The sequence below is a fragment of the Gymnoscopelus braueri genome, assembly GCF_963280865.1.
Source record: "Gymnoscopelus braueri genome assembly, chromosome: 14".
Lineage (NCBI taxonomy): Eukaryota > Metazoa > Chordata > Actinopteri > Myctophiformes > Myctophidae > Gymnoscopelus > Gymnoscopelus braueri.
In genome coordinates this window covers 43,029,541-43,054,521 of record NC_137619.1, presented here as the reverse complement: position 1 = coordinate 43,054,521, position 24,981 = coordinate 43,029,541, and the positions used below count along the sequence as shown (strand labels likewise).

The following is a 24,981-nucleotide window of genomic DNA, read 5'->3' as shown; positions in this document are numbered from 1 at the left end:
AGAGAGAAACGCTGGAGCAGCACGGACAGTTTAAGCCTTTTATTATTTAGGTGCAAGTACAAAAAGTGACTGGCGTCACGTCACTTTTTGTACTTGCACCTAAATAATAAGTCACTTCTTGTACTTGCACCTAAATAATAAGTCACTTTTTGTACTTGCACCTAAATAATAAGTCACTTTTTGTACTTGCACCTAAATAATAAAAGGCTTAAACTGTCCGCACTGCTCCAGCGTTTCTCTCTTCACCTTTCAGATGCCGTAGGGAGAGTCTGTGGCTAGCAATTATCCACTTTCACAAGTCCTCAAGTATAGCTCTATTCTATCTTGTGGCATGATGGTGTCGCACTTGTAGATCAGCTATTATTTGCCATTTTGTCAAAAGCTTCAAAACATTTCACATATCGTCGCTGTCGGGCAACCATCTCCAATTTTCAACTTTTATGTTTTTCTATATATATATCAGTGCTATTGAACGTCTGTGTGGGTTTTACAAATATTGAACCTATGAAAAGTATTAAAAAGCACCAAAACAAGTATAAGAAACAGCAACCAGATATGATATGCGTTTACCTTGTTTTTTATTGAGTTACATAAAGATACAGGCCTCAGAGCAAGTTATAGACAGGTCATATCAACAGACAACTCACACACAGATCACCTCCACTTCTTATCACCCCACCAATCATACGCTGCAGGTAGCACCAGTTGAAAACATTGAACAATCTTCCCTCCACCAATGACAGCAGAGCACCTTGTGTGACAGAACAAGGATGTGTCTTTGGTCAACCTGCTTAGAGGCGAGTGGTTATCTGCTTAGTAATTCATTAAGTACTAAATGTTTTAACTATTTATCGTCGCTGCCGGGCAGAAACCTCGCATCGCCAAATGTCAACTTTTGTAGTTTTTTTTGTCATTATTTAATTGCCCTACTTCCTCATACAAGAGAGTCAAGCTAAAGTCGTGACACACAGTGAGCTTGTAGATCAGCTTTTTCACTATTTCCGAAAACGTTCCATTTCCTGGAAAAGTTAACGTTTTTTTTGAACATACAAGGTTTCCACCTGACTAATCACTGACAGGATACATATTTTTGATGAAGTTGAAACGATCAGTTTTTTTATTTTTTATTATTATTTCTCAGACAGTTCATTGAGAGATGAGCGATAAAGGAACATAAAACAAAAGAAATTCAAACGATGGGACAATAATATACCATCAAGCATACCAGCAGACATTCCTATCAAACATTTAGGGCTGGGTACCGAAACTCCTACATGTCCGATATATATACCTACCGGGACCCAATCACAATGCAGATGTGGGTGCTTGAATTCAGTGCCACTTAATGTGAGCTGTCATTTTGCCCCCTGGTGTTCCAAAACGAACATTACAGGCAATAGAAGCGTCACAACACGTGCCTGACAGCAGCATGTAGGCCACCGTTAGCTTAAACATGGTTAAACATGCCTAATATGAAGCTATTAACGGTCTAAACTCTAAACTGTGTGGCTGCTAGGGTTGGGATCCTTTAGGATGCATTGTGTGCTTTTAGGTCTGCTTAATGTTGGTTGCTATGACGTTTATAATAACCAACCGTTAAGGAGTCGCTAGTACAGCCACTGCAGGTCATACCAAAGGTTCTTCCCTCCTATGTATTTCTACCAGTACTACAGCCGTGAAATTTGTTTGTCAATGTAATGTCATGTTGAATGCAATTCCAAATCCATCATTTTGTGCCTTTTATTAGTATCCATGTATCAGTTTAGGCACGGGCACCGTTTTCAAAGTACTGGTTAATTAGCACCGGTATTGGCTACAACCCAAACGATACCCAACCCTATCAAACAAACCATCAAACATACCATCAAACAAACCATCAAACATCAGCTAAACACAACGAAGCAAATGAGAGGCACATACCCTACAACTCGTGGTAATAGTCAAGCTTGTTTTATACTCATTATCGTGAGCGAGACACCGTCGTACGGCTGAGTACAAATCAAGTGTCGGGAAAAGCAGTTTTCAAACGTTATAGAGCCAAATGATTATTTCATAAAAAGAGAAATAAAAACTGATTAACAAATAAAAAAAGCTTGGATCCTCTACCTGGAGAAGAAGCTTCACCTCCTCTTTAGAAACATGCGTTAGTTAAAATATGTTTGATTAAAATAAATAATATCTCTATTATGGAGCTTTTCCCACTGCATGCTAAAGGCTTGACTCAACCGGACTCTACATTGTCCTTTTTTTGGGGGGGGGATTGGTTAGAGAGAATGGTCACTAGTGTCATTGGGTCCCGACGGTCTTCCCCCATACTGCATGGCAGCTCCCGCATTCTGTAAACAAACGTTTAAACTAGACGTTGTAGATGTGAAAAATAACCAATATTGAGCCTATTTCTGACCTAAAATGTCAACAGAAACTGGACTGTATGGTTAAGCGTAGAGATCGTTTACAGACAGCATTAGCATTTACATTAGCTTTAACACTATACTACGTTGTGGTATGGTTTTATGGCTAATTGTGAAATTAGCCGATCTACAAGCTCACAATCTGATTGTGATCTTGTAGATCTGCTATTTTCGCTGCATGTTCCACCTATTACGACATGGTCAGAATAGGGATGCTAGGGTTCAATGTGGTTAGCTTTAGCATCGTTTAGCACTCTCCTACTGTATGGACGTTGCCATGAGGACTGTCGGTCCTAAAAGTGCATGGGAAAACACCAAGTAAAGCGAGTCGAGTCGAGCCGCTACCATGCAGTGAAAAACGTGACTAACTCTAAAGGCATCATCCTGCTGATTCTGATTGGACGAGAGGACCGGATCCCAGTTGATCACCAGAGTAAAAGGTCATCTAGGGTCGGGTATGTGTGCGCTGATCAGCAGGGAATCATCTTCCAGGCTTCCAAGCATTCACAACTGTGGACACAACAACATCACAACATTGTTTATAGAGTTTATAGAATGCCAATCTGTTCAAAAATCGTTTCTGTTGTATCTAATTGTATTTGGGACCGTAGAGTGTTTTAACTTCACAGCAGGGAGTCTTGTCACAAGCTCCTGTTGCTGTCATTAGGACCTGGTCAACAGTTGTTCCAAGGTATATTTTTTTCCACTTCACTATTCTGTTTTTGGCTGTTTCAGCAATACCATTGATGTGGTCTATAAGTGTCACATGCCTGTACATACAATATGACCATTCAAGGACAGCATCTCTGCTAGAGTGGACAGCTGTAAGAATGGTCTGCGATGCTGAGGCACCCAGAGGTGCGCTGGGTTCTTTTGCCCTGCTGGGGTTAGGGGGACGTGGAACTGGGCTATGGTGCTCTAATGCTGTTTTTATGCTCCAATCTTCTTCAATAAATTGTCTTCACTTCACCCTAATATTTTCGAGTTGAACTGAAGGTGTGGTACCTGTACCTGTATAGGAGCCTGGTGAAGCCATTTGTCCTTGTCTCCTCCAATCTTCATGCAGGAAAATAAATCGCACACTGTTGGCACAGCAAGACACCCCTGCACACACACAAACACACGGTTGTTAATGCATTCATCTTTAATGCATTCATTTATTTTTACCCCTTTTTCTCCCCAATTTAGTTGTTAAGATTAGAAATTAGAATAGAAATCCTTTTCTCACATTCACTGTAACATATCGATGCTGTCGGGTGGAAACCTTGCATGTCCAAAAGCATTGCCTTTTTATTGTTCTTTTAAAAACACATCTCCAAGCTCACAAGGCATCGTATCAGCTATTTTCACTAATTTTGTGTGATAATCTTGTTTGATGAAATAAGGCATTAATTTACAAATGTTCTTTTTGTATTGAAATACCACCCGACAGCAACGATAGACTTCTAGTTTGCCGCCCCCCAGGAACCACGCTTTAAAAATACATCCGATCTCGACAATTCACATATGTCACCAGATAAGACGTTTTAAAAAGCGCCATACAAGTAGTTTGCATCCCCGTAAAGAGCAGAAGAACCTCCTCTAACCTGAGCATCGGTCCTCTTCTTCAGGAGCCACTTGTCCTCCTCCACCTCCTGCACCTCCTCCTGGGGAGGAGGAGGTGGTGCTGGTAGGACCCAGCGGTCCACCTCCAGGGAGCTCTGGAAGGGGTTCTCCTTGGGGGAGGTGGCGTCGTGATGCTCCTCCCTGCTGGCCTTCTCCTCCTCCAGGAGGGGAGGAGCAGCGGCCACCCAGGTGGAGAGAGAGGAGGGAGGCAGGAGGCGCAGGATGGGAGTGGAGCAGGAGGTCTTGTTGGGATGAAGCCAGGCCTCCAGGATGGCCTGAACCTGAAGCAACACATCCAAAGTTCATTTCATTATTATCTGGACTGTTTCATTGCATCGTTTTGCGTTTTATTCCTCCGTTTCATCATGTTGTAACTGTTGTTAACGCTGCGTTTCATAAACGATTAGCACAATGTGTAGAATTATGATGTTTTGGTAGCCATGCAGTACACACAGTTGAAGAAACTGCAGATTTAACCTTAGCTTTTATGTAATACCTGAGATCATTATTGTTTTCTGGGAGATTGAACGTGCATTCTTTTGCTGGTTCGACCCCATCAAATACTATTTAAACTTAAAATAACGAATAACGGAAAATGTTCGGTAAATGACATTGCTTCCATAGAAGACATACCCACTTCAATAGAATCGAAATTACTGAAATCAGTCGTGGCGACTGAGAACTTTAATCCATGGCTCAAGTGGTTAGCTATAATTGCAATTACTTTCTAATTCTAGTACCGAAGACCTAACGTCACTCGCTCATCCCCTGGGTCAAGCAAGTAATTCTCTATGGAGAATAACATTGGGTCATCTCGTCTCATATAAGAATTGTGGTCCAAAAATAAACAAACTGTCCCGGCGATATTGTCAGGGAGGTGGCTCTGTGTCGTTTACGATAGTCAGTCACTCATATTTGATACAGTCTGTTTCTGGCGAAAATGTAATTAATTTGGCGTTTTTTTGCTTCATATCCATAAGAGTCAAACCGCCTGGCTAATTTGTTTCTTTTTGGAACACAGTTCTTATATGCCGCGATATTAGAGATGTCTACTATGGGAATTCAAAATGTGGGGAAAAAACACGACCCAGGTAGGATGCGTAAATGATGTCAGACTTTGGTGCTCCATTAATGTCTTGCAGTTGCAGATGATTGACTACCTTCTGTTCCTGCTGTTGGCGGTGCATGCTGGGAGGCTTGCTACTGCTGCTGCTGGAGACTCCGTTCTTGTCGCGTCCGTCGTGTCTCAGCAGCCAGGCGGACAGCGCCTGGCGGCCACAGTTCTCGTCGCACACGCACTGAGAGTAGCTGGAGCAGCACTCGTTGGCCCTGCAGCTCTGCCCAATGGGAACGGTCTTCTGGAGCCACGCCTCTAGGGCCGATGCGGAGGGGGTGGAGGAGGAGGAAAGAGATGACGGGGAGGGGGAGGGAGTCTGAGGGGCGGAGCCGGGAGGAGAGGAGGAGGCGGGGCTAGAGCCTGGGGGCGGGGTCTTGAGGCACATGAGCTTGCCCAGGTTTTCGATCTCGAAAGAGTTGGTGGTTTGAGTCTGACAGCAGGAGGAGCAGTCAGCCTGAGGAGGAGGAAGGCAGGGTTATCATACTACACAAAAACTAACCAATAACAAACTAGAATAAAATTACAACAACATTTTAGTTAAAGAAATGATAACAAAAAACAGAAATACCCACAAACTGCCCAACTTGAAATGTGCGGTTATTTCTCAGTTGCCTTGCGTGCACAAAGATGTTTTTATTCAGTCAGGTGTGCGAAAGCTTTTTAACAGTTACGTTTTTTTATTATAGTTTTGTTAAAATTAGTATTAATTAGCTCTATATTCTAATAGTAATCATTGCTTTAGTGTTTGTTCAGTAACAGGGGGTCACCCCGTCTCTGCAGCTCTTTAGTAAACAGAAAATACATTTTCTGATGGGATAACAATTTCAACAAATCAGGAGAGAGAACTCATACAGGATACAAATAAAAATGTATTATTCAAAATTGGAACTGGAACAATGTAAAAGTGAAGCTGATAAACGCGTTCTCTCTCCTGATTGGATGAAATCGGTGACCGGCCCAAAACATTATTGTCAGGTGGATTTCATAAATAATTATATTAAATAATTCTATTTTATTTAAAATAATTTAGAATTACCTTGTTGGAGGGGGCGGAGTCGGTGTTCCTCTGCAGCCAATCAGAGGAGGCCCAGCTCTCCTGGAAGGGTTTGAACACCAGCTTCCAGCGGTCTGCGTCCGAGAGCGTCTCCGTGGCGCCGGTCGCCGGGGTGACCAGCCAGTCGCCCTCCTCCTCCTCCTCTTCGTCGTCGTGGGTCATGGTGAACTCTGATTCGTCGATCTTCTCGATGGAGAAGGAGGAGGAGCTAGCGGTGGAAGCGCTGCTGGCGGCTCGCTCTCTGGTGACGACGGCGGGGGGCGGAGTGGTTTCCTTCAGGAGCCACGCCTCCAGGTCCTTCAGCTGGCCCCACGACGCGTAGAAGTCCAACAGAGGACAGACAGGCTGCTGCTGACAGACATACAGAATATCAGTACAGACACACAGTGAGAGAGAACATCACCACACACACAGACAGACAGACCGACCAGTACAAACACACAGACCGATATAAATATCAAAACAGACATACTGAGAGCTTTAACGACTTAAACCCTCTACCTCAGGGGTCTTCAACGTTTTTCAGGCCAAGGACCCCTTAGCTGAGAGAGAGATGAAGCAGGGACCCCCCACTACATCTTGTACAAAATCGTGTGGCAGATTAAACTTTTTCATAGACTTGTTTGACAGCACTGTCATCAGTGTCAATTAACGTTTTTTATTTATTCCAGACATTTAACCACTTAAATAAATGAAGTTTGGCTCTGTACTTGGTTTACTTATTTTCCCCTCTACATCAAACCACTTTGCCGATCTACTGTACAAGCTCACAACCGCCTCGGTTATTTTCGGCTAATGTTTCCCTCAGAATAGGGATGGTATTGGTTCAAGGGATTAATGTTTAAAAAAAAGGTTCCTATCACACCTGTAGTTCTTTGAGGACCCCCTAGGGGTCCCGGAACCCCCTGTTGAAGACCCCTGCTCTAGACTTGCACTAGTAAACTGCACCTGAGTTGTCTCTGTACTTGGACCACTTTTTCCCCCTCTACACCAAATCTCTTCACCAAAAAAATAGGATGTACAAGCTCACAATGCGTCGTTGCGGCGCATTGTGAGCTTGTAGATCTGCTATTTTGTTTTTATCTCTTTGATTGTTTTTAATCCTTCTTGAAAAACTGCAGCTGTTGTGGGGCTTTCGTTTGGTGCGTCCACCAGCTTTTTGGGTAAAATGGTGATAAAATAATAATAATAAAAAAAAAAGATGACCTTGATACAGACAGACACACAGACAGGTCAACAATACAACAGACAGACCTTGTCCTCCCTGTAGGCGATCAGCCAATCCTGTGGGTCCTTGCTGGACTGGAATCCAATGGGAGCAGCTGTTACTGTACGGCTTCCAGCGAGCCAATCAGATAGAGGACCTGTCTCCATCTTCTAGAAAGGACAAGAAAAAACACACCTGTTGTTCACATGTGCATGTTGTAGGTTTGCTTGAGAGAGAGTGTGTGTGTGTGCGTGTGTGTGTGTGTTCGTGCGTGCACCCCCACCTGTTTCTTAGCAACCACGGGGCAGCTCTGCTGGAGCCAGGTTCTCTGGGAGGGGGCGGAGCTTACCTCCATGGCCTACAAGAAACAGGAACAGGAGAGGTTTGGACCATGTGACAGGAAAACACCAAGATCCTCCATAGAAAAGATACTTCACTCCACACACCTCACCAATAGTATGAAATGGTATACATACACCATTCCATATACACATGGAACCAAATGGAGGTGTGTAACTCTGAGTGTACACATGGAACCTTTTCTGTCTCTCATTGGTGCGCTGTGGACAGTTCAGAAACCTGCCTACCACTGACATCATCGATGGGGATTCCAAGGTAATAGAAAAAAAATTAACCTTCTCTTCCTGGAAAGTAGCAGGCTGAAATAGAAGCCATTGTTCTTGCATGAATAAAAAAAAGGAAATATTTAGTTTCAAATCGTGTTTGAAATTCTCCCCTGATGATGTCATCAGTGGGAACATTTTCAAACCAACCAGTCCTCCACTGAGACGACAGAGCGTGCAGACAGAAATGACACTGTTCCATTGTGAGCATTAGTAAGTATAATATAGTCACAGTCAGGTGGAAACCTTGTTCAAAGCCGTGACTTTCAGGATATGGAAAGTAATAACCTGTGTTCCAATGGATCCATGTAGTTATTATTTAGCTCTTTTTTTACCATGCAAACTGGTATTTTTTTTTAAAATGTTTCACAAATTAACAGATCTACAAGCGCACACCACGTCATGATAAGCCGCCTTGTAAATGTGTAGATCTGCTATTTTCGCACATCACTGTCATGCAACAAAATATAACATTAGTTAGGGGGAAAAAAACTGTTCACATTTCTGCCCAACAGCGACAATATGGAGCTGATCTTGAAAAACATACAAAGATTTTCCCTGGAACACCTATACGTTATTATACGTCATTACTTTTAATCCAGGAACCCCTTTGTGTGTAGTTGTTGTACAGTATATAGCGACATACCTTTTATTTTTGTATTCTTCAATAAATATTTGAAGTTTTTCAGAAAACTTAGGTCAGGATTTAGAAGGCGTTTTTAGAATCAGACTCAGGTCTAAATGGGTTAAAGGCATCCCTGGCTAATAAGCCTTATATAATATATCATATATTATAATTTCCCTATCTAACTAAAAATTAAAAACAGAAAAATAAATTGTTCATCTTTTACTCAAGGGGGATAACGCACGTCACAAGTTGATGATGTCATTTGTCCATTTGTCTAAAATATTTAAGGTGTTTTTTTGTGAAATTACAATATATTAAGGCATATAAAGGCTTATTAGCCAGGGATCCTTTAAAGATTTTTTGGTCAGCTGATCTCGGCATGGCGCCATCTAAAAAGAGGAAAAGACAACCGGATATGTCTGTGTCTTTAATCAAAACAAGCCAAGAAAAACAAGAAGAACAGGAAGGACTGAGAAGCCACTGACAGGAAACATACGGACAGGGAAGAAGTATTAGAAGCAGAAGTGAGAGAAGTGAAAGTGCAAATATTATATTATAATCCTACATGGGAAGCAGTCTAACAATGATGACAATGGACCTACTACTGAAGTGGATATTAAAGGTCATGAAACAAAAAGTACACGATCGTGGATAATAGCGTCCGAAAAGAGTTTTGTTCACTTCTGTAAGCTGATGAACGCCATTATCCATGTTGCTTCACTTTTTTGGGACCTTCCCCAAACATCTGCAATGTTTGAAAATGTTTGAGAAAAAAAAAAAGGAAGATTTTGAATAATTTTGATTTATTTTTTAACACAAATCTTCTCTTCTGGATAAGACGGTGTCAGGCGTGTGTGTGTGTGTGTGTGTGGTGGGCGCAAGTGTGTGTGTGTGTGTGTGTGTGTGTATATACCTGTGTGTTAATACATCCAAAGGTGGTAATAGCATGTCTGAGCGATCGTGTGTCGGCGCTGAAGCTCATTTCTGGAGTCTCTTCTGGGCTCAGGTTGAGAGATGACAGCCTGGACACACAACAACACACAGCATTATGTGTGTGCGTGTGTTTGTGTATGTACACACACACAGTGAGCCGACAGTTAAGCAGAGGGATAAAACCTCTCAGACATTATGAAACAAAAGCACCTTAAAACAGTAATTGTATTCAGAGGGTTTACTGAGACCTGCTGATGCAACACAATTAACCGCACGCACGCACGCACACACACACACGCACACACACACACACACAGTATGTACCTCTCCATGCAGGCTGTGAGCTGATTGGTCAGGTGGTTTGAGCTATTGTACTCCAACTGATGAGCAATAACGTCAAATTGTCCTCGCAACTAGAGAGACAGACAGACAGGCAGGTCAGTGAGGTTAACCTGTTGAAGTACAGCTGTTACAAAGGTTAAACTTAGATTTCACAGAAGAACTGTTTATTACACACAGGCAGTAAGCAGTCATTCAGTCAGTCAGTAAACCAGTCAGTCAATGAATAAACAGTGAGTCAGTCAGTCAACAGTCATAAAGCAGTGCAACTGTGTGAGTTGCTGCTGTATAGTTTCTTGTTTCAGTCGGTCAGAAACAGTAACAGTCAGTTAAACAGTCATTAAGCAGTCATACCCAGTGTAACTGTTTGAGTTGCTGCTGTAGAGTTTCTTATTTCAGTCAGTCAGTCAGACAGACACGAACAGTCAGTTAAACAGTCATAAAGCAGTCATACCCAGTGTAACTGTTTGAGTTGCTGCTGTAGAGTTTCTTATTTCAGTCAGTCAGTCAGACAGACACGAACAGTCAGTTAAACAGTCATAAAGCAGTCATACCCAGTGTAACTGTGTGAGTTGCTGCTGTAGAGTTTCTTGTTTCAGGGTCTCATGCAGGTTGATCTGTTCCAACAGCCACACCTCTCTGGACCGAAGGGTCTCCAACTGACGACTCACACACGTCTGTAGCTGACCCCTCACCTAGAGAGACAGACAGAGAGACAGCAAGACAGAGAGAGGCAGACAAAGAGACACAGACACAGAGACAGAGACAGAGACAGAGACAGAGACAGAGAGAGAGAGAGAGAGAGAGAGAGAGACAGAGAGAGAGAGACAGAGACAAAGAAAGAGAGACACAGAGAGAGAGAGACAGAGACAAAGAAAGAGAGACACAGAGAGAGAGCGAGACAGAGAGAGAGGCACAGAGAGAGAGAGAGAGAGACAGAGGAGAGTATAATTATAGGATGAGGTTTGTAATCGTCTAGAAATGTTACATTTAGGACCACACACACACACCTTTACCTGACGCTAGTTGGATCAGAGTGAAGAGAAGCAGCAAGGCAACCGAGTTCACAACAGAATAAAGCTACAGCAGCACAGTCCACTACTAGACTACAGTAGAGTCCATTGAGTTTATATTTAGTCCCTAAGAGTTGTTGTCAGCTAATCCCACAGCGTCGCATCACATCACCACCACACTACAGTAGAGTAGTCCACACACTGCTCTGTTCGCACTGACTGAGCAGCCAGTCTCATCTGCAGTCTTTATACGGCCGACAAGACACACACACACACACGCCACTCCTTAGGTCACGATCCTCTGCTCATAACAATATCCTATAATACAGGTCCAGGCTGTGACTCAAGCTGCTGTGGTGTGCTGTGGTTTGGACAGTAAACCCAGCTTTAAGCCTCAGTTATACTTAGTTGCGCGCTGGTGTCGTGCTCAGTAAATGGCAGATCTACAAGCTCACAACGCGTCACGAATGTGCCGCGTTGTGAGCTTGTAGATCTGCTACTTACGGCATGCAACGCCAGCGCGCAACTAAGTATAAATCAGGCTTTATAGTCTGTTGTGGTGGAGGATGAACACTCATAATGTGTGTGTATGTGTGTCACACACAGCTGTGCACGTGTGTGGACATGAGCACATATCATGTAGGCATGTAACGATTCACTCAACTCACAATACGATTGAAGATACTAGGTTCACGAAAATTTACCAGACAAAATACTGACCGATTTTATTGATTTTTTTCTCGTACACAAATTCTGTATTTTCTGTCTCTTTTAATTTTCTTCTTATCCTCTTTTCAATACAGTAGCAAAAGTTTTTTTTATCAATTCCCTTACAAAGATCCTGTATTTTCTTTTTTACGCACCCTCTGCTGTTTGCATCACGATTCAAATTGCGATTTAATCACAAATTAAAAAATTGTCACCAGTTTGCCTACATATCACACACACACACACACACACACAAAACAAAGACATAACACACACGCATACATACACATATACAATCAAGACACGAAGCTACCCGCACCCCCCTCCCTGTTGCTGCTATAGAAATTCCTCACATAATCTTTATTATATCTTTATCTTTATTATTTTTTATATCTTTATTGTTGTTGTTATGGTTTTGTGTTGCTGCTAACACAGCATTGTGGACCTTAACCACACTTGCATTTTGCTGCTTGTAGCTGTATGAATAGTGACAGATAAACCCTCTTGATTCTTCCTACACACACACTCCATTGTTTTTTCAGTGACTTTCAGAGACCTTTGTGTTCTGGGCTAAGCGTACAATCCCTCCAGGATTTTGTGAACTTGTTCTCACAAGAATTAACGCCACGTCAAGCAATACACCAAATCCTCGCGCAAGCTTGCAATTGTGCTCATTCCCTGCAAGAGTGTGTGTGCGTGTGTGGGTCGAAGGTTTGAGAGAGGCGGACATAAAAATGGAAAGAAACAGGATGTCCGGAGCGGATCAAATCATCTTCGTATTGATCGGTGCCAGCTATATTAGGAGCTATCCTGTGTATAACTGACCTCATTGTGCATCATCTACATCAGCTGTCCTATAAAAGGACATTATCCACAGCGGGCGGACACCTGACCTCATGTTCCTGCTGTCTTTTAAAACCATACTGGTCATGACCATGACCAAACTGTCCACAACCTTTCTTCTTCAACCGTATGTAAAACCAAGGCTATGATAGAAGAAGGTAGGGACGTTCCACGGCCCAGTCAGGCGCCATTGGGAGGCAAAACTGGATCCGGAAGTTGAAATACATTGGAGTCAATGAGAGCTCGACCAGCTAGTGAACAAACACCATTTCTGAACGAGTGGAGCCTCTGTCGGTTAATCAGTTCAGGACTATAACAGAAGACATAGCACAGGTTGTTTTCCAATCACTTGTTTTTCGACGTGCACACTGTATAATTTTATTGAGGCATCTAAAAACAGTGGCAGGTATCGTTTCTGGCTCGGCAGAATCGCAAGATTTGGTTGTCAGGCTGTCGATGATGGACAGTCTCGCGATACTTTGGGACGTTCAGAAGCTTACTTCTGGGCCGAGTATTTCACAAAGGTGGCAGTCGCTCAGAAATAAGTGTCCGTTCATAAGCTGGTCCACCTGGCTCTCATTGACTCCAATGTATTCCACGGCTGACACCCCAAGCATTAAACTACAGTCTCCGTACAGGATCTGCAACCTGCAGTTTGCCTCCCAGTGTGCAGTGTGTACTGAACCTATATTTGTTTGCTTATGAGTTAAATGTTCTCGAACAGAAACAAATCAGAGTTTTCGCAAATTGATTTCCAAATTTTGCACTTTTCTTTTGACAAAATATCAGTAAACGGTGGTCCAACACTGGCAAGGATCGGGCTTGTCACCAGACCCAAACATCTGGCAGTGGTGCAGTCTACAGGTGCACACAGTGTAACACCATCTGGGAAACTCCAGGATTCCAGTAACCAGGGGTGAGGGTTCAGGGGGCTAAAGACAAATTCACTATCTTTCTGGTTCACATGTTAGATCAGCTGGCCGCGGGGGCATTCCCAGTACAGTACAGTACATAACACACTGGCACCACTGTTAATCGCCTATTTTTGCCATTTGACCTGAGACAACGTTTATAGGGCTTAGGCCGTTCACAAAATGTCCCATTTCTGTTTGTTTTTTTACCCTGAACCCTGGACACAGTAATCAGAAAAAGGTCCGGTGACATCCTAGTGCAACGGTTCCCAAATGTTTTGCTCGAGACACAAAAGAGAAATTTGACATCTCCCCGGGACCCAAACTAGTGAAAAAACTAGTGTCTGGTGTGACTGATATCCAGGGGGGGGGGGGGGTCTGGATCAGGGGTCTCACCTCTCTGGTGTTGTCTCTGAGCTGGCTCTCTGCTCTCTGCACCCCGCTGATGGCCTCATCCAGCTGGTCCCTGGCAGCCTGGCACTGCTTCAGACAGGAGCCCTGCTGCTCCACACTGGACATCCTGCACACACACATACAAGTTTATTTAATATATGTATATATATATATAAAACAATATATATATATAAAACATGTGGGGGAAACAAAATGCTTGGAGTTACTTCCTTGGCCTATACTGGCCAGCATGCACAAGAAATGTGGCACTGATGATCAGACAGTCGAGTGGTTTGTGAGATTAGCCACGGACAGACATTACATTACACACAGACCCTCTACTAGACCCGTGGTTGTCAACGTGGGGTCTTGGGACTCCTAGTGGCCTCGTGCAGCTAAAGGATTGATAGTTAAGAGCCTGGGGGTCTGTAAACAATACCACTGGTTCTACACATAGTTTAATTAGCATCAAGGATTTAACGGTGTAGATTGGTGTCGTAGAGATTAAAACACAAAATAACAAGTTGTCAAATGGGGGTCCGTGGCCTCATGCGTATCAAAATGGGGGTCCTTGAAATAAAAAGAAGGTTGAGAATGACTGTACTACTACTGTACTCAAACCCCTAGGTGCCACGCAGTTAAAACACATTGTAAAGCACACACACTGGTTGCACAACAGCTCCGAGGGGTCAGAGGTCAAACAGAGAAATTAGCTGTGCTGTTCTCCTGCTGACCCGGGATCAGTTCCGCTTTCCTGTCTAATCAGCAATTTCTATACAGCCTTTTTGGAGCACCTAAAGTGACACATGATATGATACACACCATGTCAAGTTACACCGACTGGAATATGCACTGTGAACGGTTATGATGTCAATATGAACTGAAATGTGTACTGCAGACTCACTGATGCCATTATACCTTTTATAGGCTATACTTTACACAGCGGTCAACAGAGGCGGTCTTCAGCTATTACGTGCTGCGTTTAAACAGACCCCAGAATAAGAGTTCAAATAATCTTCTTTCATGTGGTTACACAATACACACATTAATTACATTGTAAATGTAATGTAATCCTCTTATCCGGAGGTGGAGCCGTCTGTGTGCCACATTCAACAACATGATAATGACCTTCATATCCTGGATCAGCCACATTACAATCAACCAAACAGTAAAGGTCGATCAGAATGTGTTGTGACGATCGCAGAACAAACGGAACATAATACAAAATCAACCCACTGAACCCAGAAGTCGTCAATGGCACATGGAAGCTGATCTGACATCAGTTTCACTGTCCAAATCCCTCCGTCTATCTTTAGACTCTGTTGAACAATACGCAGCCTCGTCTCAAACCATCACATGAGTTCAGAGCTGGCGTGAAAAGCAAATCTAATCAGTAGTTATGAGACACCGGTCCCATCTAAACCCCTGTGTGTTACAGTCTCTGTTCTGCTGGATAATGGTTTCATGTGACTCAACTTCACGTTCTCGTTTACAAAGGGTTGCACAGTGAGCACAACGGTCCTGGAGTTTTTTTCAAACATTGAATTAAAAAAATATATATGCAAACATTTGCACAACTTTACACGAAAAAAAAAGCCGATCTAAAAGCTTAGCCGTGTCAAGGTATTAGGTAATAGCTCAAGGTATAAAATTATGGTTATCATACAAATCTAAAATGACATAGTATGCGTTCCCGGATTGATAGCCCACTCGTAGCTGCCAATGCATAATATTTCATCATACACACATTATAAAGCTCAAAAGAAGTGCTCTCATGGGTTAAAGTTCTCAGTCGCCGCACGGCTGATTTCAGTCATTTGGATTCCATAGAAGCCAGCATGTCTTCTATGGAAGCATGTTGCGCAATGCGCCACATTGAGAGCCTGTAAATCGGCTATTTTCGGTTATTATTTTAAGATTAGAGCATTTGAAGTGGTCAAACTAGCAATATGTTCAGAAGCACCTTGCATAAAATCTTAATTTTATCTTATACGTTCTATTAAATGCATGTGCTATTACAAAAGCGTCGTTTCGCACTGCATTTCGAGCTTGTAGATCTGTTACTTTTGCTACTTTTGTGTGACGCGAGTAGTATGATCAAGTAGGGCGTTAATTTACAAAAAAAACACAAAAAGTTCAAATATGGAGATAAGATAAGAACAATTTAAAGGCGTTTCCCAGCACGAAAGGTATAACATAGGTGTAACAGGGCTGTTCACAGAAAGTACTATAACAATAACTATAACTATATTGTGGTGTGGACTTTGCCATCCACTCCAATTAGAACGGTTTTTAAAACAGTATCTTTATATAATCGTTATAGTTATAGTGCTTGGGGTGAACAGCACCTTACTCAAGTAATTATTTGGATTATCTACTTTAATACTTCTACTTGAGTCACTGCTATTTTACCCCAGGGGGGTACCCACATGATTTTAGGAGTGGCCCCAGATGACAGTGAAGTGACAATTTAAGGACTTTTAAGACCTTTTTAATACCTCAAAAAGATTTAAGAAAAAGAAAAGACGATTACTGCATCAAAAGTAATCAACAAACTGGTCAAAAATGTGCCAAATTGTTAAATAATATAAGTAAACATTTATAGGCAAACATTTTGAAAATAGCTGAGCTTGTAGATCTGCTATTTTTACAATATGTATCTGTGGAACCGAGACAAACAAAATGCATTGCCTCAACTCCTACAACTTCAAGTACTTGTCATGGGGGGTCCCCAGTTTATTTTGATTTAAAATTTTTTTGGGGGGGGGGGGTCGTGTCCTTAAAAGGATGAGAACCACTGCTTTATCTAGCCTGCTCCATTCTACACACCTAACAGCACATACTGCTGAGGTGTTAGAGAGTTTACATCATGGCTGGATGACGAGTGTAGCAGCGTTCAGACAGAGAGGCCAGGCCACAAGCTGGGTTTAACAGATAAGCAGCCCAATTCTGTCAAAATGTCTGCTCCTTAAGCCAGGGTTATACTAGGTTGCATGCGGGTGTCGTGCACTGAAAATAGCCGATCTACAAGCTTGTAGCTTGGCTATTTTCGGTGCCCCGACGGGGCACACAACCAAATATATTTAAAAAATGAATATAAACATTGAAAAGATTTTATTAGTCACACGGTTTAAACAAACAAGCCCAATTTATACTTAGTTGTGGTGTGTCACGCACCGAAAATAGCATTTCTACAAGCCCACAATGGTGCCTGACTGACACGGCGCGCAACCAACTTATAAAGCGGGCATTTACTTACAGTTCAAGATTCAAGAGGCTATTGGGTCTCATGTTCAAACAACAAGTTTGTGTTGTGAAATGTTGGCATGGCAGACTCTGCCAGTGCAAGCAAGGTCCAATATATATCGGTGCTGTGGGGCAGAAACCTCTTATCTCCATATTCTAACTTTTTGTGTTTTTTCCGTAAATGAACGCCTTACTTGATCATCGTACAGTATCACACAAAAACATCAAAAGTGGCAGATCTACAAGCGACGTGCTTCGAGCTTGTAGATCTGCTACTTTTGAAAAAAGTGTGGACCGCGGACCACCAGGGGGTCCGTTGTGACATGAGGGGGTTGCGGGGTAATGAGCTAAATGAGGAAACAGTTTCTTCATTTCTCGGTTTTACAGTAGATGGGTTTCACTTTCTCCACAGTTATTATGTCCCCACCTGTGTGCTATAGAATCGGTTGGTTCTCAAACGGTGTCTCGAGTAGGGCTGTCTCGATTACAACATTAAAGTTGACGATTAATTTTCATACGTATAGTTGCGATTAACGATTTAATTGTGTGTTTTTCACATTGAACACTGGAACATATGAACAAATGAAATGTATGTTTGCCTTAGGCTTCATCGTGAAAATTGGCACAGGGCAGATATGACAACTAAGTAAATTTGCTTCTAGATCAGCTATTTTCGGCAAGGATATTCGGTGTGGGGAAAATAATTCGGGGGCCTTCGTTTTTAGTTTTAGTAGATTTTTGGAAAAAGTTCATCTTAATTAACCTATACTTACACTTATAATAGCACTACTGGTAGAATTTACTATTATCATTAAACCCATACTAGTAACTACCAAAATTCAAAATTAAACGTTGGTATGCAAACAAAACTCTACAAAGTAAATAAAGGGTTTGTGATGACATTCCTGTTATAGCAGGTCCACACATGTTTCTAATCTTTCTGGACACATTGATAAATGGGATTGTGTAATTAAACCGCAAACACAAGACACACACAAATCTCCTCACTGATCATGCATACTGTACATACAAACACAGCTGTTTAGGCGACTGACGTTTAGCCTCTCTAAACTATCTTCCTCTTTTCACGTGCGGCCTGTCACTTTGCAGATACTGTACTGTAAAGTGTAAACGCACAGAGATAAGAACCATAACATTCACTCTCACTTATACCCTAGTTCAGTGGTTCTCAACCTGTGGGTCAGGACCCCCAGAGGGGTCCGCACATGATTTTTTTGGGGGGGGTCCCCAGATGACAGTAAAGTCACGATGTAAGGACTTTTAACCAACCATTACTGCATCAAAGTAATCAACAAACTATTACTATAAAAACTGGTCACACATTGGCCAAATTGCCATATAATATAAGAAAGAGGCAATTTTAAAAAACTCCTCCTATACTAACTTCCAAGTGCTTGTCAGGGTGGGGGATCCGCAGTTCAAATATGATTATTTGGGGGGGGGGGGGGGGTCCCCCAGTTCAAATATGTTTACTTTAGGGGTCCCCAGTTCAAACATGATTGTTTTAGGGGGTCGCGGCCTGAAGAATAGCTGATCTACAAGCTCACAAGTCACAACGTGTGGCAACGCCACAGAATAAGTACACCACGGCTCAAGTAGTTAACATTTAACAGAGAGGCACGTTCTAACAGAAAAAAAGCGAAGTTGTGGAAACGTGCTGAAAGAGGAACAAAGATCAAAAACAGTGTTTTGCAATAAATGTGTGAAGTTGTGCAGTCAGATTGTTAGTTAGCAGGGTTATCTGCTTAGGCTTGCCTTTTTTTTCTCTCTTGTAGATCTGCAATTTTTTTTGAAAAATTGTGAAAATGTGTGCAAATCTTTGAATATATACAGTATATATTTTTAAGGCATTTTTTTTTACTTAGGTCTTTGCTTCTGGGGGGTCCCTGGAACATGACATGAAAATGTGAGAACCACTGATATAGTTTTTCAGGTCTTAATGGTTTAACAGCAACAACTAATGGATGGATCCAATATGAGAGTGATCTAATATGAGAGTGACGACACTAATGTTGACTCCCATTGTAAGAATGGAATGCTGAAATGCTCGTTCCACCTCAATGAGGAAGTTCCAATGGTTGGACCTATATATCCCATAGCGGCCCGCTTTGCGGTGAGATAAAAGCGTGTCATAACTCTCTCTCTCTATGGGTCTGCTTCTACTTACTGCTTACATTTCTTTAATTTCTACAGGAACCAAAACCACATATGTTGTTCTCTTGTTTACTCTGTACGCAACGATACAAATTTAATCTTAACTCCTGAATATGATCACAACAAAGAGCACCTACAACAACATCTACCAGTGGTGTAAATTAACTAATTACATTTACTCAAATACTGTACTTAAATAAAATGTTGAGGTATTTCGTACTTTACTTGATTACTTTCACTTCTTTACTTCTACTCCACTACATCACAGGCAAATATTATACTTTTACTCCACTACAATTATATGAACACTTTAGTTACTTTACTTAGATTTTGATTATTATAAAACATGCATTAACCACTTCAGCCCTACATACACTTTTACAAGCTCACAGCGATGCGTCGTGCGCTTGTAGATCTGCTATTTAAGAGATTTTTTATACATTTTCTACATTTGAAACTTGTGAAATGGGACATTGTGCACAATGTGTACTTACTACTTTTGGTACTTTAAGTACATTTTGATACCAATAATTTTGTACTTTTACTCAATTACATTTTGTATTCCGGACTTTTACTTGTAACAGAGTATTTCTACATTGCAGTATTGATACTTTTACTTGAGTGAAAAATGTGAGTACCTTTTCCACCACTAAAAAATACAAATTGAAGGTTGACTTTTTCTGATCACAAAAAAAAGAGCACCTATAATAACAACATCTACTAACGTCTGATGAGATCTACAGTACTAACTAGTATCACCACGTCACTATTACTGGGAGAAGCCTGAAATTCCTGAGGGTTGCTTGAGCCATTGATCCTTAATAATAAAGCAGCAAAACATGTAAGACAAGGTCATCATCTTCATACCTGAATAACGTCGCGTTGTGTCCCTCAAAGAACAATAAACAATGCTGTGAGCTGATAAACAATACAACTATAATAATGATAAAGAGAGGACCCGAGGAGAACCAGGAAGAGATCTAGTGCTGATCCACGACCACTAACACAGCCTTTATCCACCCCCCCCCCCCCCACACACACACTAGTGTTGCCAGATTTTGTGAGAGAAATAAGCAACTAGGTCTATGAAAACCAGCCCAAAAGAAGCGACTAGGCTACATGAAAATAACAGATCTACAAGCTGACAACGAGCTTGTAGATCGGACATTTTCAAAAAAAGATCTTGAAAAGAAAAAGTGAAATATTTGGAATATACTTGAAAAACATTTAGATTTCAGATGGGGGTCTGTGTAGAGAAATACTTGACCATGTAAATGTTTGAGAATTGGTAGCCACGATCATTACAAGAATGGGAAACGAGTGCAAATAACTACACTTTAAAAACAAGCTAAAATAAACCTGCAACTACCAAATATTTGCCAGCAACTTTACAGAAAAACAAGCCTTAAGTTGCTTATAATAAGTAAACATGGCAACACACACAGGGGGTCCACTGAGGGGGGGTCTTTGACCAACGACACAGCCATTGATCTACGTGTCGATCTTTACCTAACTGTAATTATTATCATTAATAAACCACTGAGCCTTTTCACAGTAAAGAACTGACTGTCTTTACAGTAGAATGTTGTTATGATTGTTGCCATTATAGTGATGTATTTGTGCTGTTAGCTATCTTTGTTAGCATGCTTCCGGATGGTTGACTGATTATAATTAGCCTAGCCACCGGGGCTAGCTAGACAGCTATATAACGTTCGGACATTTTAACCCTTATAAACGTCTTCTAACGTCACTCACCGCGGTCCCTTGTGTTGAAGTGTTGACTTTGACGTCATAAAGTCTGTAGTTTATTATCCAGCCAGACGACAGAATGTAAAATAAAAAGCAGTAAAAAAAGAAGCGACTCGATTCTTCACCTCAATGTCACGTTTGAGGGGAAAACATATAAAAGGGAAAGATGCACCGGGGAGGGGGAGGAGGACTCTCGCGAGACCTCCTAGGTTCCATGACGTCAGCGTTAACCCCGGTCAACCTTCAGCTCTGACGTAGGGACATCGGCAGGTTTTTTTCCCCCTTATCTTTATTGACAATACAATTTGTAACAAAACTGACATAAACAAAGAAAACAAAGAAAACACAAATGAACAGCTTTTGCAGATTTATTTTAACCCCCCCCCCCACAGTTTGGGCCATGCCAAGGAATGAATGCATGAATAAATCAATCAATCAATCAATCAATGAAAGAATGAATGAATGAACAAATGAATGAATGAAACAATGAAAAAGTCTGTCTGTCTGTCTGTCTGTCTGTCTGTCTGTCTGTCTGTCTGTCTATTTGTTTATACTCTCTTTACTTTACGCTTTGTCATAATGTTTTATGTAAAACACTTTGATTTACCTCATTGTTGAAGTGTGCTATACACATTACCTTGCCTTACTTAACCTCTATTGCCTGCTGTTTGCTGACTAGAGTTTATGTCATTGACTCTGATCTCACACTTTGTAAGTTGCTCTGATGAGAGCATCTGATAAATGCCTAAATGGTTGTAATTGAATCAGATCTACAAGCTCACAATTACTCAAATGACTCCACAGAAAGTAACTTTGTGCCAAACACAGCAGATAGTGGCCTAGAGCACTGGTTCCCAAACCTTTTAGCTCGAGACCCAAAAGACACATTTTTATGTCTCCCCGGAACCCAAACTATTTTCAAATATCAGATGCATATAGGTTTAAAGTGCTCATGTGGCCTACAGTCACTTCCTTTGGGCTTGTTTTCATAGACCTGGTTGCTTATTTCCCTCGTAGTAACATTGGCACTGTCCCTGCCAAATACAGTAAAGATGTCATAGTTCATCTATCTGCTGCAACGTGACCGCCAACACAGTTTACAGTGTGTGTTGATGTTTTATTGTAGTTACTGTACATGCAGGGTCACAATGTCCATCATATCACACACGTACTGCACGTTCACACGTAACTCAACTTTATTGTCACTGTAAAAAGGTGGGTGAAATTCTATATGGTACAAGCTCCCAATTGTTTGACGTTTTCAAGGTGGAAAGACACAGAGAAAAAAAGAAACAGAAAAACAACATGGCAGTTAACACACACACACACACACACACACACACGTACGCACGCACGCACGCACACACACACACGTACACGCACACACGCGCGCGCGCACAGGCACGCACACGCGCACACACACACACACACACACACACACACACACACACACACACACACACACACACACACACACACACACACACACACATACATACATACATACATGTGTAACAGAGTGGTTCACTACCTCAACCTGAAGGCCTGAAATTCTAATATCTCCCCCGAGAGATAGGGGTATATCCCTTTGGCTTAGCGGTTAAGATGTTGGCTTTCCACGTGGGAGACCCGGGTTCGAATCCCGGGCGTTACAATGGTGCCGTGACCTGGATCGGGTTTCCCCATGGGAGGAGGTCAAAACGGGGGTAAGGCAGTAAAAACCATAGATGTAATAACAGATTGTGTACACGAGGTGCATGGTTTATGACAGTGTCCTCAGCAGACTTTGGCTGATCATGCACGTGTGTGTGTGTGTGTGTGTGTGTGTAAAGAAAGTGATTGTAAAATCGTTCCTGAAAGTACAAACAGTTTATTGTTGAAAATAGCATCCATCATTAACTTTTAATGATGTCGATGAACTCCATAGTCAACACAGGTGTTTCTGTGCGTGTGCGTATGTGTGTGAGAGAGAGAGGAAGAGAGAGAGAGAGAGAGAGAGAGAGAGTTGGGAGAGAGAGAGAGAGAGAGAGAGAGAGAGAGAGAGAGAGAGAGAGAGAGAGAGAGAGAGATAGTAAGTGAAGGAGGTTAAGGAGATAGGAAAGGATGTAGTAAAGGAGGTAGGAAAGGTTGTAGGCAGGTAAGGAGGTAGGAAAGGTTGTAGGCAGGTAAGGAGGTAGGAAATGTTATAGGCAGGTAAGGAGGTAGGAAAGGTTGTGGGCAGGTAAGGAGGTAGGAAAGGTTATAGGCAGGTAAGGAGGTAGGAAAGGTTGTGGGCAGGTAAGGAGGTAGGAGAGGTTGTAGACAGGTAAGGAGGTAGGAAAGGTTGTAGGCAGGTAAGTAGGTAGGAAAGGCTGTAGGTAAGGAGTTATAGGAAAGCAGATAGGAAATGAGAAAGGAAGGTACAGTAAGGAGACAGGAAAGGAGAGGTGACAAGGCAGCAAGCACCACTCTGTTGTAACACACACATACACGCACGCACGCACGCACGCACGCACGCACGCACGCACGCACGCACGCACGCACGCACGCACGCACGCACGCACGCACGCACGCACGCACACAATCAAGATCACGATGTGTGTCACGATTCAGAATATCACTTTTGCAAATGTACATGAAATGTTGATGTGAATAATAATAACCCCCCCAAAACAAGACATAATAAAAGCAGAGCATGAGTACAATAAATGAATAGAGAAAGACGTGAATATCAAAGTGTAAAGTTTGTGTTCATTGTGTAAAGTGTAGAGAATTGTGAATAACCAAATACTATATTGTATATGCTGTTGGGCAGAAACCTCTTATCTCCATACTTTTAACGTCCCCCGTAAAAAGTAACAACCTACTTGATCAGACTACTGTAATAAATACTACTAATCAATAAATACTACTAATCATACTGCTGAACAAGGCATTAGCATGGCTTGTTCAGCAGCCTGATGACAGGCAGTGCTGTCTGGCTGGTCTCTGACCTTTGCTCTTCCTTGAACCTACCTGTAGTGTAGATTATACCAGGGACAAAAGACTTGACTTTTTTTCTTTGCTCTTCCTCGTGGACCTACTTGCGGATTATACCAGTGTCAGTTTACTTTATGTGGATTTATGCAGTCGACACGCACTGACATTTTGCACCTTAATCCCATGTACAACGCACTGACTTTTGTCTTTTATTGTGTGTTTTTTCTAGCAACTTAACTAACGTCCAGAAGTATTATCATGCATGTATACATCTGCTGCTATGCTCACGCACCTTTATATCTTATCTCAGGTACTTGTTTGATCTCCTTTCCCACTTGCCCCCCCCCCCTCTTCTTCTTCCCTTTCTTTTTTCTATGGAAATAACGATACGATGGGAACTATCTACCACTACCACTTTTTTACTTCTGTAAACCTGTGATGTGACAATAAAGCTGATTCTGATTCTACCATAGTGTCACACAAAAGCATCAAAAGTAGCAGATCTACAGGCTCGAAAAGCGTCATTTTGAGTTTGTAGAGCTGCTACACTATTTTTGAATTTGAATCCTGAAAAGTAACAGTTTTGGACATATGAGGTGTCCACCTGACAAACACGATAGACTGTACAATACAGACAGACCCTTTAGGATTATCTACACTACACAAGTGTAGAGGGGGGGGGGGGGCTAATGTACTGTAGACCCCTGGGGGACTCCGGTTAATGAAGTACATAATTTTTATGGCTCAAGTCGATAGCGTCCATAAGTCAATCATTGACCTGCAGATGTTATGACAGCACAAATACACTTGAATTGAAACACAAGTAGAGTTTGATATTAACTGGAATGATCTGACACAGACATACACTCTCAGTAACATGAAGTGGAAAACGAAATAACTTTAAACAAGATGCACCTTTTACATCGTCTGACATCGTTTGTTCTTAGATCAGTGGAGAGAAGACATGCTGGACTTAAACATTATTGCACATTCTACAAATCAGTGGGGTGTGGGGACCCCCAGGGGTCCTTGAGGGGGGTTCAGCGGGTCCCCAGCAAAATTAGTTAA

The 24,981-nt window shown here is 42.0% G+C and overlaps 1 protein-coding gene across 4 annotated transcripts; it reads right to left on the bottom strand.

Moving 5' to 3' along the window:
* Positions 1-561: 561 nt before the first annotated feature.
* On the bottom strand, positions 562-21,100 carry ncoa4 (nuclear receptor coactivator 4). Of its 4 annotated transcripts, XM_080448852.1 has the most exons (12): positions 20,962-21,100; positions 13,789-13,912; positions 10,472-10,612; positions 9,903-9,991; positions 9,559-9,667; positions 7,678-7,752; positions 7,442-7,564; positions 6,170-6,535; positions 5,177-5,587; positions 3,998-4,297; positions 3,423-3,515; positions 562-2,921 (listed from the first exon to the last, which is right to left on the bottom strand). In XM_080448852.1, exons 1-12 carry the CDS (start codon positions 20,997-20,999, stop codon positions 2,916-2,918), a joined length of 1,875 nt encoding a protein of 624 aa, XP_080304978.1. In that variant the 5' UTR covers positions 21,000-21,100; the 3' UTR covers positions 562-2,915. The 4 variants fall into 4 exon arrangements, with proteins under 4 accessions (XP_080304978.1, XP_080304977.1, XP_080304979.1 ...); XM_080448851.1 differs by lacking the exon at positions 562-2,921 and having other exon boundaries at positions 3,377-3,515; XM_080448853.1 differs by lacking the exons at positions 562-2,921; positions 20,962-21,100 and adding an exon at positions 20,074-20,201 and having other exon boundaries at positions 3,377-3,515.
* Between the last annotated feature and the right edge of the window lie 3,881 nt (positions 21,101-24,981).

Bases quoted from the DNA above. Each gene is read 5' to 3' on its own strand.
- ncoa4 (XM_080448851.1), bottom strand. From the start codon at position 20,999: ATGACGTCAAAGTCAACACTTCAACACAAGGGACCGCG. The intron at 10,613-13,788 runs GTGAGACCCCTG...CTGTCTCTCTAG, and splicing joins TCAGAGACAACACCAGAGAG to GTGAGGGGTCAGCTACAGAC. The intron at 5,588-6,169 runs GTAATTCTAAAT...CCTCCTCCTCAG, and splicing joins ACTCCGCCCCCTCCAACAAG to GCTGACTGCTCCTCCTGCTG.